At 36.4% G+C, this 18,234-nt stretch overlaps 1 protein-coding gene across 7 annotated transcripts in view; it reads right to left on the bottom strand.

Moving 5' to 3' along the window:
• The window catches only part of LOC149561846 (ARM repeat superfamily protein), a 240,946-nt gene that overhangs the window by 67,400 nt on the left and 155,312 nt on the right, over positions 1-18,234 (bottom strand). For 5 of the 7 annotated variants that reach the window (XM_089825383.1, XM_089825376.1, XM_089825377.1 and 2 more), the window contains 3 exons: positions 5,150-5,653; positions 4,717-5,008; positions 3,652-3,835 (listed from right to left, as the gene is read on the bottom strand). In XM_089825383.1, the coding sequence (XP_089681509.1) occupies positions 3,652-3,835; positions 4,717-5,008; positions 5,150-5,653 (980 nt within the window). The remainder of the gene's footprint in view (positions 1-3,651; positions 3,836-4,716; positions 5,009-5,149; positions 5,654-18,234) is intronic. The other 2 variants (XM_089825378.1, XM_089825379.1) reach the window with 1 other exon arrangement.

Genomic DNA, 18,234 nt, shown 5'->3' with positions numbered 1-18,234 from the left:
CCTCCTAGGTCCCACAAAAAAAAAGGCCATACACCCTCCCAACTGCCTAGAATATCATGTCGCTCTGTATTAGAAAATAGTAGAATGTCTAAAATATCCAACTGCCACAACACTGCTCCTCTAACATGGATGTTCAAACTATAACTATACTCAAGAAGCGAGCTAGATATGGCTTCCTCCTCCATGAGGGGAAGTGTAACAGTTTGAGTGCTATCATCATGCTCAACATCTGTAATAGCAAAGTAACTGTAGGTACAAGGTGAATGAAAAGAAGAATCAATCAATGTATATCCATCAACACTACCCTCTCTCCCTGAATGCTCCTTGTCGATATTGTTTGCCAAGTTACTATCCAAGGCTGACTTGTCATCAACATTATTCCCCTCAGTCAACTGTAATAAATCAGTCACCTCCTAGCTGCAATCAATATCAATATGTGACTCTTGATCAATATCGAAAGGTGTTTCATCATCAAACTCAAATAGTGGATTATCCAATATCCAATCAGCGTCCAGCTCAAAAAGTGGATTACTATGCTTCATCCACTCAACATTATGCAGGCTGAAAGTATTATCAGCATAACGATAATTATCTCATGTGTTGCTACAAAAATAGTTGATCCAAAAGATACCTAAAGACCCCTACAGTCATCAACAATAGGACATAGTGTCATAATGGAAGGAGCCTCCCCTGAATTTCCAGGTGAATGATCCATAAAACCATCAGCGTCATTCTTGCAAAGTTATCCATATGAATGAGTTTCATCTTTCTTTTCATCCTTCTCTATAGGCTTAAACAATTTTCCTTCCTCCCTCAATGTTGTCCATTATTAAGAATGATTCCAGTTATTGCTCACATTGTTTGGTGACATTGGTAACCAAACTACGAGCATCCGACGATACTACATGTGTTTGCTTCAAATCAGCCAATATGGTGGATAAAAAATTATTTGAATCATCATCACTCTCTTCATTGATCAAGGACATAATGGACTGCATAAAGGATAAAACATCTCTTTTGTGGCCCCTTTTAATGGCAATGAAGAACTGATGGAACATATCATGAATTAAATCTTCACACCTGAGATCCAACATAATTACACAAGCACGAAGGTTTGCAATTGATTCTAAAATTTGGACTACCTTATCAAATGATGGATTATGGATATCACTCAATCCTTGAAAGCTTTCTACAACCAATCGGAACACCTCTTTCATCAATTCCTTGCTGTATGGATCATGCGGCGCTGTTATCCTCATAACATGAACAATGCACTGAGTGACTGCAAGTCTCACCTCTCTATCAGGATGCATCAACAATACCGGCTTAGCCAAAGGGATCACAGCAAGAAGGGCATTCACTTGTTTACTCTTTGAACCTAGCTGGTCTATAGTGGATGAACATTTCTCTATTGCTTTCAAATGGTGAAGTAATTCATCCTTAGGTTGTGGTAAAAATGCAAGTTTTTGCTCTATACTATAGAACGTTTCTTCAAGAATTTGTTCCTTGCCCTTTGTGATAAATTTAGCTAGCTGCCTAAACATTTTCATGTGCTTTCTTTAAGTCTTGTTTGCAAGTTTAAGATGCCAATTGTGATTTCCAAAATCTGAACTAAATAACAAACAATTTCTCAACTCTAGCTCTTTTCTTGGTGGTGTGATAACAAACTAGATTCCACCAATCTGATCTGAACTTTCTGATGACCAAAATCACCTTCCAAAATTCATTCAGTGTTTTTAACGGGTCTGCAATTTATTTTCAGTCACATACAACATAAATGAATTTACTGTTGTACTTAAGCTGCCAGCTGTCTGGAGACTATACCCAGAATTTATAACAATAGAACTTGATGCAATTTGTAGTTTGTATCATGTTTTGTGAGTTCCCCAACTCTGTGCCACATCAGAGGTTGACCAGCAATTTATTTCTGATCATTGTTGTAGCTGTTTAACATCTGCTAGTATCATGAAATTCACAGTCCAATCTGTCAAGTCTTAAAATGGTTGGCAACTCAAACTGAATATAGTTGTGCTGGAGAATTACTGAATATATTGAAGATTCAAGGGACAGAAATTCTAATAGTTACACTGCCCTGGTGGATGGGGGGACGGTGGAGTGGGGGTACAAGTTTCCAGGACTGGGGAACAGAGGGAGTTTAATTTGAGGATGGTTGGGGCACGACAGGTGAACTGTGGTGGTGACCAGGAGGGGGTTGTGTATACTATACATATGGTTCTTAAAATGCTAATTATGAAAAAATGTATTGCAATATAAGATATAAAGATGTAAGAGAGTAAATACTTGAACATTGCATTGAATTGGAAAATCGAACATTGAGCATAAATAGTCAAGTCAGCAAATAGTCAACACCGAGACATCCTCCATCCTTGGCGGAGGTGGTGGAATCTGGTGGCACTGCTGGGGACGGAATCCCCAAGTCCCTGGTGCATCCAAGTCTCCAGGACATGCCAAAAAGAGGGGGGACACATCCCCGTGTTACTATGGAAATTCTGCTTCTCACCTAGGCTAGCATTTTTCAGCTCTCAATACAAAAAGCCCCCAATTGACCAGATTTAAAGAAATCTTTTCCTGTGAATATAACCAGTGAAGTATGAGCTAATTAAACTGCTTGTAAATGCCAAATAGATTCACAAGTGGCACTGAGATTTATAATTCCATTGCACTTGGCAAACTGAAATGCCCAGATTCAGATTATTGGTAGGAGGGCCACCCTTGGATGATTGGGTGTCAATATGATGTTGGAAATGCGTTTGATGACGTCACAGTGGATGCTATCACCTAAATTCATAACGATTGAAATGATCTTGTTTGTGTTTCCATTGTCCGCCGCATGCCACCAATTTGGAATGGTTCAATCCATTGCTTGCGGTTATATCACACAACAGTTCCAGTCTTCCAGTCCACTGTGTGGGAATTTATTATTCAATTCTGCAACTAGTCCTCTAACTACAGAAGAACCCAAATGTGCAACTTCTTGCAATCAAAGAATAACATCAATCTGGAATGACTAAAGAAAAAGTTATGCACTGAAGATTTCATGCATAGAAAATGATCTCATATAATCTCGGCATATAGGATGAAAGTAACTTTGTGACCCAGTATGATGAATATCAACAATTCTGACTTGCCAATTTTGTCTCCAACAATTCGGCAATGCCAAAATAATTCATCTACAATCTTGACAAAATAGAAGACTGGACTCTCAATTACTTATTAGATTTCCCTGTGAATGTTGTATTTTACAAACCAATGCATTAATGGAGTGATTGTTTCTGCAAGGACCAATGTCTTGCAACTTATGTTGTTCCCGTGAGTAAAGACAGTATGCAGAGCATTGTCTTCTTGTCTAATGGCGCAGACCATCTACAATAAGTCTTGCGTAGTAGAACCTTATGAATGGCAAATATACTGTGACCTGGGAACTTCAGGAGACCAGGTTAAGTACTCACCAATTGTTCTATGAAAAAAAACATAATGCAAAAGATCTGAATTAATTTCTTGTAAAAGAGTAAAATGAAAATTTAGAAATTTCTAGAAATTAAACCTAAAATCTCAAGATAAATCCTGAATCCTGTTGTAAACAATTATGAAAGTGAAGTATCACTTGATTCTGAGGGCCCAAAAACTTACAAGTTACATTAGCAATAACTTTTGTATTCTTCTGAGTCAATAAAGCTTTTAATTGACCACCTGCCGCTGACAACAATAAACTTTTCATGTGTTGCCTTTGCTCTTTTACACTAGATGTCTTCAACAAAGCATTTTCAAAAGCTGACAAAGCATCTGGTGCAACGGAAAACTGTGACAAAAGTACCTGTTATATAAGAATTTTTTTTCAGTCCATGACAATTTCCTCATCCATCCTAATCCCTACCATCTACCAGAATAAAAATTGCATGGAAATGGATACAGTGTGGGATATGGATATGGTAAGTTTGAAAGAAACCTCAATACAGATACAGCTGGAAACGGCAATAAATACATATATTCAATTATTTATGCATTTAACTTTATAGGACACAATGCTCAAAGTATCTATTTATATAAAGTTTGGATTTTATATTTTTAGTTTATAATACTTATATTTCCATATTATATTTATCTTTAACAATGTTCATGTGTGAAATCTTGTTATTAATGTTTCATTTCTTTTGCAATGTTTGAATGGTTTTTTTAATGTTTTCTAATACTAAATTGGATATGGCACCAGCTGATGTTGTAATGTATACATAACTGTTGGCTATGGCCAAAATATGAAATTGCATATGGACACATGCAGATATGATATCCACATTGAATACAGGAGTATTATATCCATACACAATAAGAAGATACTAGTATCTGGGCAAGTAAGGGGAAGCATCCAGTAAATTATCTCAAATAATATGTTTCATATTTACATGAGAAAGAAAAAAAAACTCAAACTGATACAATGTTTTAAAATGACCGAAATAATTAAATAAAGCATTCCAAAGAGAGCATATTGACCATTAAAAACAACATTAATTCAAACAACCAAGCTGGTAAAATTCTTCACATTCAATCTATCTCATTATGAGTTGTAAAATTATTATTGAAAGGATTGCATATGATATATCCTAACACACAGATGTTGCAGCATTGTCACAATAGCATGCATACTTGGTCATATTCCATACCCAATTAATAGAATGTAGGGTAAAAATGTGGACTCACTTGTCTTGTCAAATGTCTATTGGAGAGTTGAATAAAAATTTCACGACAAAGACCAATGAGCTCTGCATGGATATTTGCATTTGACTCTAGAGTTAAACCTTGAATGACTGCTGCAAACAAGTCTGTTCCCACAAACTGCTGGAGTTCATCATTATTGGTGGAAACGGCAAACATGACAACAGATCCACAAAATATACAAACTTTTGCCACAGCTTCGCTATCAGGCCATGATAAGACTTTTAAGCATATCTGGAGTGCAGGAAAAGCTGCATTGCTATGGTTGAATAAGAAACTGCAAGGTTACAACAGATTTGTTAGTTGAAAGAGGGAAATACAGACTTAAATGATTTTGCAAGAGAATCAATTTGATAACTCTTATATTTAAGAGCAACAATAAGTGATCATAGAATGAAAAAGAAGAAACTGAAGGTACCTTATTAATGACTCCGATGCAATCTTTTCAGTACCAATTAGGTAAGAGAATTCCATGCGGTGAAGTTGTTCAATTTGTTCACTTGGTGGTAGACTCTTATTAGACCAGTGGGAAGCCAATGCTGCTAACAAACCACAAGTCTCTCGAGTCAAATCTCTCAGTATCTTTTCTTCCATAACCTCTGTGTTTAAATCTAGTGCAGAACCATCACCACAACAATCCGGCATATTAGCTCTTCCTTTCTGTATGAGGGTGCTCCAAGAATCAAATAGAGATTTTTGACAATGTCCAAGCAAGCAAGGCAAAAATTTTCCTAGCCATGACCCCCAAGAGATTGCAGGGCAAGTTTTTACAAGAGGAGTTAGAACAGAGTGGAGAAGCTGACGAATGTGTCTGAAATGCATTGATTCAATGTTTTCAAGAAGGGCTACAAAAAGAAAATCACTGTTTACACAGTCATAAAATTGATCCCCAATGCCCATTGCAAGGCCTAATAGATTATACCTGCACATTAAATGAGCACAGACAAATTTCAAGTTTTACTCTTCCTCGTGCAACAAAATATTAAGTACAAGAAAAAGTACAGAAATCAATTTCAAAACAATTTTTGTTCATCCTCATGCTACAAAATGTTAAGTACAAGCCAAAGGAAAGGAGACAATTTTAGGAATGAATTTGCTTGCATATGTTTTAAAATATGTAGTGTCCCCATTTTTGCTAGCATCAGAATTTGAGGGACTAGCCTAGTATTGTGATCACCGTAGCCTAACTATTGTGGATAAAGGGTCTTTTGAGCAAAAGCTTGGATATGGGAGGTTCTTGTCTTCTTCACAATTCTGTATGTTCCAGTTTGGTCTTAGTTTGACTCAAATTGAACTTTGTTTGGACTTAGTTTCATGCACCAGCTATTTGTGGCTAGTCAACTGATGATTGAGAAGGACCCTTTCTATTTTAGAAAGGTGCATTTGGTCACATGGGGAAATAATAGGTGCGACTCCTGTTTTAAACAGCATGCTTTTGCGGAGTTATTATTATTTAGTGGCCAAATTATTATTAAATCATTAAATGGCTTATAAAGTAATAATTTCACTTAAGTTGAGGGCTGAGTCATCATTGGGAGGGGCCATTTATTTGATTGGTTAGAAGCATAAGTCAAGTATTAATATAAAAGTGCATGGAGATGTTATATTTAAAGTTGAAGCCTCTTAAGTGAAAAGAGTCTTCATCAAGCCAAGTGCTAGAAAAGTTATTAATCAAAAGAATCTAATGGAAGCTTCTAATTAATGGTGTGTTGGTGAAGCCAAGTGGATTATAAAAGGTGGCATCATGAAGCAAATGGATCATCCATTCGTCTATTTATTTTATTTTATCTCTTGTGAGGGTTTCTAAGCTTGTGAGTTTCAAACCATTACTGATGTATAATGGTTTTGAATTAAGTTCTGAAATTTAAATTGTGTGCCTTTCCTTTATGTGGTTACTATTGCTGGGGAAGTGTTTTGGTTGGAAGAAGTGTGTGTGATAATTGTTCTGCAAAAAGTGTACATAGACTCTTCTATTGTGCATTCAGAAAGCCAGAATCTTGGCACTAGATATCTGCTGTTGGAAGTGTTGGTTCTCAAAACTGCTTGTTAAAAACCTAAAAGCCTTGCCTGATTGATGCTAGGAAATCAACACAATTTTAGTCAACGAAGAAAATTGAAAAATACTTACTCAAACTTCACCCTTCAGGCTCTGCAAGACCTAGGTGGTTGTACCTTATATTCACAACTCATATAGAGGAGAAAAATCACCAATGCAAACTTAAAACTGATACTCTTGAGTAGGCATGTTTTTGCTCAAGGAGAAATCAGAAAGTAAATAAAAGAGAATGAATGAAAATATATAGAATAGATTCATGCAATACTTGTGGATAGAATTTCCAAAGTAACAAGAATCGAAATCAGATCGGACTCGGCAAGGCCGAATCAAATTGTGAATTGACCATGAATCAAAATCAAATCGCCCACGAATCGGCTAATTTAAACAACCCTTTAAATTTAGTGAGCAACTTATTTCATAAACCCTTTATCGCTGATTCAATTCACCAATTCACAAAAAATCGTTTGGCTTGAATTGAATCACCGAATCACGTGAATCGCATGAATCGTCGTGATTCTTGGAACTATGAGAATTTCACTAATCTACAACCATATATATCAACTTTACATGAACATACAGAGATCAGTTCCTTAATCCATCAGGCAATTGAGTCAATCTTCCACATATCCTTATCATCAAAGAAGGTCAAGAGACAGTGTGTGCACCCCATCAACCATTGAACAGATAAAATGTAAATACAATCCCTAGTCTAAATGTTTTTTTAACTCCAATTGAAAGAGACCAATTAGACAAATACCATAACTTACTATGAAAATATCTGATAAATCAAGTTCATGCATTATTCTCATCTATTAGAACAATAGCGTAATGCAAAGGGACAAAAGAGTATGAGGGATTAAAACCATATGCCATTGAAAAAGAGATGCAATGTCATATCAACTTCATTCAAAAGGGAATACAGCAAAGCAGCTTCATTGCATATCCGACAAGTAATTGCACAAAACAATAAATACTTCATAATGTATCTTTCATAAAAGAGTGCTTCAATAAATCATCGCTTATCGGTTTTTACATAATGAAATTCCTTAAATAGGGGTTCTGGTACCTTTTCTTATAAATTGAAAAGGTGCACAAAGCTTCACAGCCCTTCATAAATCTAACCAACCATTAGTTAAAGCATAAACAAGAAGATAACTCTAATCATCTCCTACGTCATCAGCGGCCATAGCTTCTTCAGTGTTTTCCTCAGGAACTTTGAGATAGTGATCAATCCACTTCACAATCTGAGCGTGAGTTGGCCATACAAACTTTCATATTGTTGGAGCAAATGTTTACAGGTCCAGCCACCTTTTCCCTCGTGCAATCTTCACTTCTGTTATGAATTTACCAACCTTTGCCTCTGTTGTGATTATTTTATTCAATAACCTATGGAATAAATCAATCTGAAAATCTTGTTCCTCTTTGAATCTGGCTATTGCTCCCTGAGGCAACCTTGTAGACTCTAATCTCCATTCCTCCAATTGTTTAACTTTTCCATCCTCATTCTTAATAGAAGGTAAGAAGTAACGATCAACAGAGGCAAGTTGATTTAAATTTTCTTCCAATTTCAGATGTTCATGTCTTATGTAGCTAAGATTCTTTGAAACAACATCAATAAGATCCATAGTGGTCTTTGTTTGTACAAGGGCATCAAGATCTCTCTTTATGACTTCAAAAAGTTTTCTTAATTCATACTTGGAGGGTCCCCGTTTTCTCTCTATCTTAGAAAGCTTATCTTTTCCTTTCTCAAATAACTCCAACATATTTCCAATGTTATTGAATCCTTCGTACACTTCATCACACTTAGCTAAAATGGTATTCATCTTATAAAAGAGAATCTCTTCTAGAATTTTGAAAGTACATTCGTTTTGATCAGCACTTGCAGCCTCCTCAATTCTCTTGTTTTCATTATCTACATTTGCAGGCTTACGAACCACAATAGCTTGAGACTTGTCAAGTTTTGAACCATGTAATTCACTTTCTAACCTCCTTGTTTTCACATGCATCTTGTTTATAATCGAATTCATTTCTATTTCTCTTCTTTGTAATTCCACAATCATTTCTTTCATGTGTTAAATTTGGGCCTGATTAAACATTCATTCATGTGTCAACTTGGCTGCAACAAGCATGGGATCAGTATTGTCCACTGTTTGTATCAGAGCCATCCCTTTTCCCCCCTTTGATATATCAGTCATCCTTGGCTTATTTCTTTTGAATGTTACCCAAGTGGCAAGGGTTTCTCTCTTAGGGTCATACCATGTTCCTTCTAATTTGTCTAAAGATTCAAATCCTAATACATATGTGGACTCCTCTTGCTTCCTTCCTTAATCAAGTAAGAACAATTCCTTCAATGTCAAACCTGGAAGAATCAAGATATCACTATTCTTTACCATCTCTTTTGCTTCTTCTTTGATACATGAAATGTTATCCAAATTCAACTCATCTATCATTTGTCGCACAACTGAGGCGTGTTGAGATTCATCAATGTTGTCAAGCCTCTGCTTCTTTCTCTCTTCAAAATCCTTCATTTGGTATTTGATCCAAAAATCTTTAAACTCATGTTTGGGTGAAATTATCTTGTTCAATAAATTTAAGGGATATGGCTTCCATCTCATCATCAGTGTCTACCGGAATATCACTTGGCATAGTCTAAGCATAATAACCATATTGTTCCTCAGAATATCGAGGAGGTGGCTCAAATGTCTCAGTAGTCTCTTTCACCTTCCAAAGAACATTGGCAACTCCTATTGAGCCCTCATCTTTTGAATCCTCATAAGATACCAAGGGAGTACTTGCTTCATTCTTCTTTTGAGGAGTTACCGCCGATTGAGTAATACTTGAACTTGCTTGACTCACCCTCCTTTTCTTTGCTTGCTAAGGTGAAGGAGATGCATGTTTTGAATCCTTACCTGCATCTTGTTGAACATATTCTTTATACAAACTTTTAAAATCGTGTATACATTTTTCAATTCTCAAAACTTCAATGTCCTCTTCAATATGAAAGTGAGGTAGGCCTCAATCTTTGATTTTCTATTTTGCTCAAAACATTCCATTTTTTGGTTCTTTAATCTCTTGCACATCATTGCAATTCCTTATAACATCATCATCCATATTTAACTGATAAGTATACCTGGCCTTTATAGCCCTAAAATATCCTTCGACTCACAATCTCTGCTTTTATCACTAGTCAGCCAAAATTTATTCATAAGGAGTTCTTGGACTTCTTGAATATTATGAGCTCCAATCACATACCCATCAAACCTTAAAAAGGTAGGCATCATGCTGCCCTTCTTTCTTGCTTGAATGTATTCCTTCTAAACCCATTACAACTGCCATATGAATTCCAAGAAACCCAATCTTTTTGAGAGAAACATCAGGAGCCTGCGAGGTAGCTGTCTACATCTATATAATCTTATCAAAGAATATTTGGGCTTAAGAATCCAGTCACCTAGGTTATTTCCATAACCCAAAAATTCCTTAGGTCTCAAAATGGTCTTGATTGATTGTGATATCTTGGTAAGGGTTCCCCCGAGTGCTCTCATTATCCATTGAACAAACACATCTCTAAAAGTTATGAAATCCCCATCCTTAGCATGTGTGTCATATAGCGGACATCATAGTCGAATGGGTTGTCTACTGCCTTCATCATCAATTGTGGCCAACTTCATGGGATTTCCGAACTGACTGACATTTTGATGAAGAATTAAATAACATAATAGGAAAAAGTTTTTGAAAGACTTGGTGGCCTTCCACATAATCAATTGATTGTGAAGAGTCCTCTCAATTTCACTAGCAAAATCAAACTCCAAATACGTATAAGGGTTTTGTATTTTCATGCACATGTACATGTAATCCAGAGGGATATTTTGTTGTTCATCCTCTCCAAATAATTGAAGCCATGCATAAAATGTGTACTTTAAAAAATCCAATAAGGAATCAACTGTGCGAGGACCCATATGATCCACATACATAATTCTATTGTTATGCCCTCTATACATGAACTATGCAATTTTTCTTAAATTTCCAAACTCCATAGTCTTCTAATACTCAAATTTGAAATGTTCCTTATCAATTTTTGTTAGGGCTTGGGTGCTCAGTCTGAAATGTTCCTCAATGCAAGACTTTGTAATAGCTAGCAAAGGCATTCCATCCATTTTCCTTACAATCCTAGTGATTGGCTCATAGTGATTCCCTACAACATCTATCAGCTCTGTATCCACAAAATTATTTTGGACCACAATCTTTCCTAAATCAAGCCTCCATGGGTTATTTCTAGGCTCCTTCTTATCTTCATTTGCACAAAAATACCAAAACAAGTCCCAACCATGCAATGAAATATTGGAATCCCGACAATCTTGAAACTCATCTAAGAAGACTAACTTTTGACCACTAAGTGAGGAATCAGGAAAGATATCTAACAACATTTTCTGAATTTGTTTCTCAACAGGAACCTCTCTAGTTTCTTCAGTATCCTTCTTGATAGGCATTTTGATCAAATGAGCAGTAATCAGGGAAAGAGAAGAACTGAAACTTACTGTTTCTGCAAACTACCAATGTGCTCTTAAATTTTCCTTGCCAACTCCTACATTGTCCTCACCAGCTCCTGCTCCAATTCCGCTTGTATGAAGTTATGAAAAAGACCCCTTTCACAAAGATGGTTTAATTCACTTTCATTCAACACTTTTATGGCTCATGAATTTTCGTGCATATACCCACTTCGCAAATTGTCCATGTGTCCCATCAATTAAGTACTTGGTTCGTACTTCGTACCATTAATTTAACAATTTGTATTTTTTCCCTTTCACACCCTTGTTATAAAATCATTTCCACAATTGCGATTTTCGAAATCTTCATAAGTCCTTTTAACATTGCCCAAAGATTGGAATCTGCATCTTTATTGAAATCGCGCTTTCAGCAACTCCTACATCTTCCATCACCGAAATCGCGAATTCAAAAGCACTTCATTCAATCGTTAGTGAAATCGCAATTTTGGAAACATTCTTTTGTGTCACCAGCAAAATAACGATTTCAGACATCAAGAGTTTGGGTACTTCCAAAATCGCGGGAGACCTTTTGTCTTGGCTTAGCCGATATTCCAATATTTCTCTATTTCTCTGACTGCTCAATTTATCTCTTCCAAAATTGGAATTTTGTACAAGGATTGTTTAAGCTCTACCAGCAAGGTTATCTAATCTGGCATTAAGGCATTCGTTTAGTGGTACTGAGGCAATTTATACAACTCTATTGGACACCCAAATAACCTGTTGTTGGTGCATGGGTTTTGCACTGTTAGGGGGGATCAGTTAATACATTTGGGATGCCATTGTTGTGAAACCTGGACCTTCTTTTCCCCTGTTAATACAACGCCAGAATTGGCGTGAATTGTGCTGAGGATTTGACCACTAGACAGACCCCATATCTTGCCATTTGGCCTATTGTTAGGAGACTACAACACCAGCATTCCAATGACAGTTGGGCGTTCATAATTACCAGCACATCGTGGAGCTACAGACCTGTAATAGCATGCAACCAGACCCTATGTTACCGGATTCGCACCCTGGAGCTCGGGTCCGGGTCCGGGCAGGGTCCGCATTTTGGCCTGCGGGTCCTCCCGGGTCCGTGCCCAGACCTGTCGAGGACCTGGGTGAATCCGGGCGGACCCGCGACAGGTGGAGCCAAAAAGTGGCCCAAAAAAGCATTAAAATTATGTTTTTTTCATTATTTTTTTTGCCAAACCCTAAAGTAAGGCCTATTAGATGCATTTCATTCATCTAATCTCTCATTTGCTTGGTCATTTTGCTCTCTCATTTTGGTGTGGCCATTTTGCAAGTTTGAAGAGAAGGTTGTAGAGATTGTTTGTGGAGTCTCAAATCCTTCAAATAATCAGTTCTGAGTGTTCCAGGTATGCATTTGATCCTTCCTTTTGCTTCTTTCGTAGTTTGTTTTTAGTTTTTTAAATTTTTTATATTTATTATTCTAAATTTTTATCAAGTTTTGTATAAGTTTTGAAATATTTTTTAAATTTGTTTTTATAGATTGCAAGAATTCAAAAATGAGTAGTCAGGGTTCAGTGGGTGGGGTGGGATCCCAAAGATTTAAAATTGATAAAGGCTCTCCTTTGTGGAAATATACCACAAGAATTGAGCAATGTGCTGGTGGGGGAGGGTATATATAGAAATGCAATTTTTGCCAAAACCAATATAGAAGCTCCTATTTCCGGGTTAAACATCATTTGATAGGTCCACCAAGTCAAGGGATTTCCATGTGTGAGAGGCCCCCAGAGGGAGGTAAAAAGGGGTTGCTGGTTCCTCAAATAGCAAGCATGTTAAAAGAACAAGAAGAGGCTGATAGGTTAGTGTTAAAAGCAAAAAAAGATAAGTCAAAGCAAAAACCACCAACACCACCCTCTCAAACAATTAGTAAACCACATCCCTTCTTACCTACCCCATCTATGGATGAAGATGAAATAGAAACACCCGCATCCCGCAAGAGAGGCCCATTAGATATGGCATTTGAAAATGACAAGAGAGAAATTGCTGACATAAAGGTTGGGCGTTGCCTCATTACAAATGGTGTTTCATTCAATCTAGTGAGATCCCCTTATTGGAGAGAGATGGTGAACGCAATAAATGATGCACCTCATGGTTACCAATCCCCTGGATATGAAAAATTGAGAACCACCATATTGCATAAGGAGAGAAAGAATGTAGAAAACCTCCTCAAACCAATAAGAGATTCTTGGATCCAAACGGGGGTGAGCATTGTCTCTGATGGATGGAATGATTGCAAAAATCGTCCATTTAAAAATGTGATTGCTGTTTGCCCCAAGGGGGCAATGTTTTTGAAGGCGGTTGATTGTGAAGGGCAAGTAAAGGATGCAAATTTTATTGCCCAACTTCTCATTGAATCCATAGAGTCTGTGGGAGTTGACAATGTTGTCCAAGTAATAACGGACAATGCTAAAGTTTGTAAGGCTGCAGGTGCTTTGGTAGAAGCACGATATGAGCATATCTTTTGCACACCATGCACTGTCCACACCTTGAACTTGGTGATGAAAACAATGGGCAGCCAAATTGAATGGATGAAAAATGTGTATGAGGAGGGTGAGCAGATCCAAATGTTTGTGACAAACCACCATCTATCACAAGCAATTTTCAGAACTTTCTCCCGCTTGCAATTATTGAAGGTAAATTTTAAACTTTATTTAGCTTCATTTATCATATTAATTTTTGTGTCATACTTTACAAAATTTAATACATATTCTTAAATTTTTGTGTTATCAACTTATCATATTAACTTACAATTTGAATTAACATGGTAATAGGTTGCTGAAACAAGGTTTGCTTCACACACAATCGTCCTTAGATGACTTGTGAGGGTGAAAGAGGCATTGGGTCAAATGGTTATTAGTAACAAATGGGGTGGATGGAAGCAAGCTGATACAGAAAAGGCCAAAACTGTAAAGGATTTGATCTTGAGTGATAATTTTTGGAATAGGGTGGAATATGCATTAGAACTCACCGAGCCCATCATGTCTATGCTTCAGTATGCCGACACGGATGAGCCTTGTTTGGGGAACATATATGATGCCATGGACTCTATGCTAAAAAGAATGAAATCAGTAAGTTTAAATTTTTATACAATACTTCATCCTTGTTTATTGAGAGATTTTGATTTTTGATTTTAATTAAGTTATTAACACTACATCAAGATAACTTACATGTACATGATTTCACATCCCAGGTCATTCAGCGGAGAGAGCAGGATCCTGATACCTTGTACACTAAGGTGGAGAAAATTGTTCTACATCGTTGGAACAAGATGACTACACCTTTACACCTCTTGGCATATGCACTTTCTCCTAGATATTATAGCAGTGAGATACATGCTATTCCTGGTAGAGTGGCACCATATAGAGATCCTGAAGTTGCTGCTGGGTATAAGAGGGCACTTAACAGGCTCTTTAGTGATCCTGATGTGGCATCAAATGTTAGGAGAGAGTTTGTTGATTTTGTCTCAAGCAAAAATGCAAAGTCTGATGCAATCAATGACCAAAGTAAATTGGATGCCATTGGATGGTGGTACTTACATGGGGAAAGTTACATGTACCTCCAACCTCTTGCCATTAAGATCTTGTCACAAGTATGTATTTAAGTTTTCTTCCTTTTCTTATGGCCACTTAGCTTGTCGAATTAGCACTCTTAAATTCCTATTGTATTGTAAAATTACTTAGCTAATTTTTAAAAATTTGTTGGTTGTCTCTCTAGGTTGCAAGCTCTTCTGCTGCTGAGCGGAATTGGAGTACATACTCTTTTATCCACTCAGTGAAGCGTAACTGGTTGGGTTCGAAGAAAGCAGAGGACTTGGTATTTATTCACAACAACTAGCGCCTCTTATCACGCAAGGATCTAGGATATAAGAAGGAACCAGAGAAGTTGTGGGATGTACTACCTGAGACTTCTAACTTGGATATGACTGTCCAAGATATATCTAGAATTGCCTTGCTAGATGTTGAGGAGGACGAGGAGGAGGATGTGGCTGCATCTGGGGCTAGTGGAACCGGTTTGGGTTACAATGATGTGGAAAATGTCGATGATATAGATGAGGATGAAGCCATTGATCCCTCATATTTTGATGACCCATTTGACCCTTGAAGGGCATTTGCATCTTTGATAAACTATGTTTAAACATTTGTCATTGACTCATTGAGTCATTTATGATTTATCACTATGTTTCACAGTTTCAAACTTTATTAAGTCATAATTTATTATCTATCAATCTGATGAAGTAGTCTATCTTTTGAAATTCCATTTTGCATTTTAGTAATTCAATGTATGATTTTATTTACAACATTAGCATAGATTAATGAGTGAGTATTTAATGTTTATCTTTGACATTTGGCATTGATCAATAATCAAGTAACATTGATATATTCATACTATGGAATGACTTAGTTTTACTTTTACAATTACATGAGTTTATATTTTTTTTGCATATATATACTAACGAACCCACCCACGAACCCAAACGGAAAAAAAAAAATTTGCCCGAACCCACGAACCGAACCCCGAACCCGAATCGGCAACTTAGACCAGACCTGCAAATGGTGGGCATCTGCTGCAAATCAAATTGAAACTAGGAGTAACAGGTTCTAATCAATTGTAAAATGATTCGTTATAATCCAGCCTAGTTGGTTAATGAATAAATTCAGAGTGATGTATCAGTATTTTGTATTCGACTCTTATAATTCATATGGCCGAAATTATCTGAGAAAATGTGTTTGATGTCATAATTAGTTGTGAGCAATTTGTTACATTTCCTAGCCTCACTATGTTCAAAATTAATATATCATATTTACAGTGGTAGAGCTCACTTGTAAAGTGTTTAACGAAATGCCAAAAAACTGATTTATAAAAGAATTTGGTGTTTGTCGAAGTTATAACCGGTTGGGGTTACTACAAAATATCAGCATGAAGTTCTTTCCCCCAGCCAATGTCTCCTGAAACAACAGAGTACAACAGGGACCATTTCAGCCCCATTTTATAGGAGTTATTTACGTGTGATTTCTTAACCTTAAGGAATAAAAACTTAAAGAAAAACTTTCACATAATATAAATGTAAGAAATGTGGAGTCTAGTGCAATGCATGTGCTATTGATGTAACGTAAATCCATCATATATAGCATCCAAGACTCAGTTAGTCAACGTCCATCCATTTCAATAGTTCCAGGTATTGCACCAGACCTGTAAGTCTACAAGGAGGGATATTAATTTATATCCTTAAAGTGATTTTTGAATCTAAGTCATCAGAGAGCACTCGCTACATTGTAACCATCATTCCATGCTCTAGCATCAACAAGGATACTATTTAAGAGAAACATTACATTTATTCACCATAATAATTATGTAATGATATATTGTTGTATCAATCATCTCCATGTTTAATCATTTCCTATTTAACATTTAGCATTTACTATTCCACTAAACTTGGGAGTTGCAGGCTTTAATTTTCTAACATGGTTGTTCTTGCAATCTTTGGTATCATGACTTCCTTCCATGCCAGTTTTTCTCACTTCTTGCTTAGTTAATAGCTTCATGATGCAATTCTACTATCGGTGTCCATATGGTAAGGCTTTGCTCCTGTGGATACGCCTTCAAAATATTATTCTTCAACCATGGAGTAGGCCAAAAAGGATAACTGGAAATTAATATTGTGTTGCTTATGCATCCATTGCTTACACATGCATTCAACAATGCTCTGTGATGAAAACATAGAAATTATAACAGCTATCATAGTTGTTGGTAAACCCATGAAACTTTGCTCAATCAGGTTGGCAATTAATAACCATGTCGATCTTGGAACCACTAATCAACTTAGTTCTTCTTCATGTCTAAAGCACACGGTTATTAGTTCTTGGTCTAGTTCATCAATCAATAATGGTTGCAGGTTCGTCAATGATGAAATGTGACAAATAAAAATTACAAAGATTCTGATGTTTAATAGTTCCAGCATGTGGTGTTTACTTCAGTTAATGTATAATTACTGGTCTCTAATTTAGCCAATAATCAGAAGTAGGTTTTTATGTTCCTTCCAATATTTATAGCCAATACCAGTTGTCTTGACCAATAGAAAGTTGACTCAAACATTTTTGCTCGAATTAGTTTATCTTTGTTCATATTTGAACATCTCATTGCAAATCTTGACTATTCACAATTCGGTATTTTTATCAAAGGCAACAATATAGTCAATTGATATTCGCATCTAATGCAAAATCCATGAATTCTTGTACAAAGTGCATGCTTTAAATTCTGTTAATAGGTGTAGGTTTAGGTTTAGTTGGATCCCATGAGGTCACCCTTTCCAATTGGAAGAATGGTTTAACCATACCTACAATTTTAGTTTGAGTAGTCCTAAGGGCAAGTTAAAATGCTACGAGTGTTTAATGACTCTACTAGAGAATGGCATACAACGCATTGAGCTTGAAGTAAAAATTTTGCTACCCAAGATTAAGATCTTAGCATCCTAACTAATAAGATGTATAATAGATCATAGAGGAAGGTAAAGCTTCATGATCCTATATTTTCATACACCCATTCACACGCATTCAAGTAAAGCTTTATCTTCACCAACAATTAAGAAAATTATTGATATCTTTGTAAGATATCATAATCTAGATAAACAACCACTTCATGCAATAGGTGGCAATACCCATAAAAATGATTCAGCTCAAATCTTGTTGTCATTGAGACAGGGTATTTGTCCCTTGGCACTTGCATGTAATGTTCTCCTCTACAAACTGAATCCAATTGACATACTCAAAGACCATTGTCACTCCTCATAGGTCGCGAGAAGAATTTGAAACGGAAAAGTACAATAATAATTTATTGTCTAAAAGACTCCATGAGTTAATAAGTAATAACCTTGGAAAATGATAGATGGGGTAGAAA

The sequence above is a fragment of the Cupressus sempervirens genome, chromosome 4 (assembly GCF_028749045.1).
Source record: "Cupressus sempervirens isolate cs-2001-9-10 chromosome 4, ASM2874904v1, whole genome shotgun sequence".
Classification (NCBI taxonomy): domain Eukaryota; kingdom Viridiplantae; phylum Streptophyta; class Pinopsida; order Cupressales; family Cupressaceae; genus Cupressus; species Cupressus sempervirens.
Note: the sequence above shows the minus strand (reverse complement) of the source record. Positions and strands in the feature narration are given on the sequence as shown.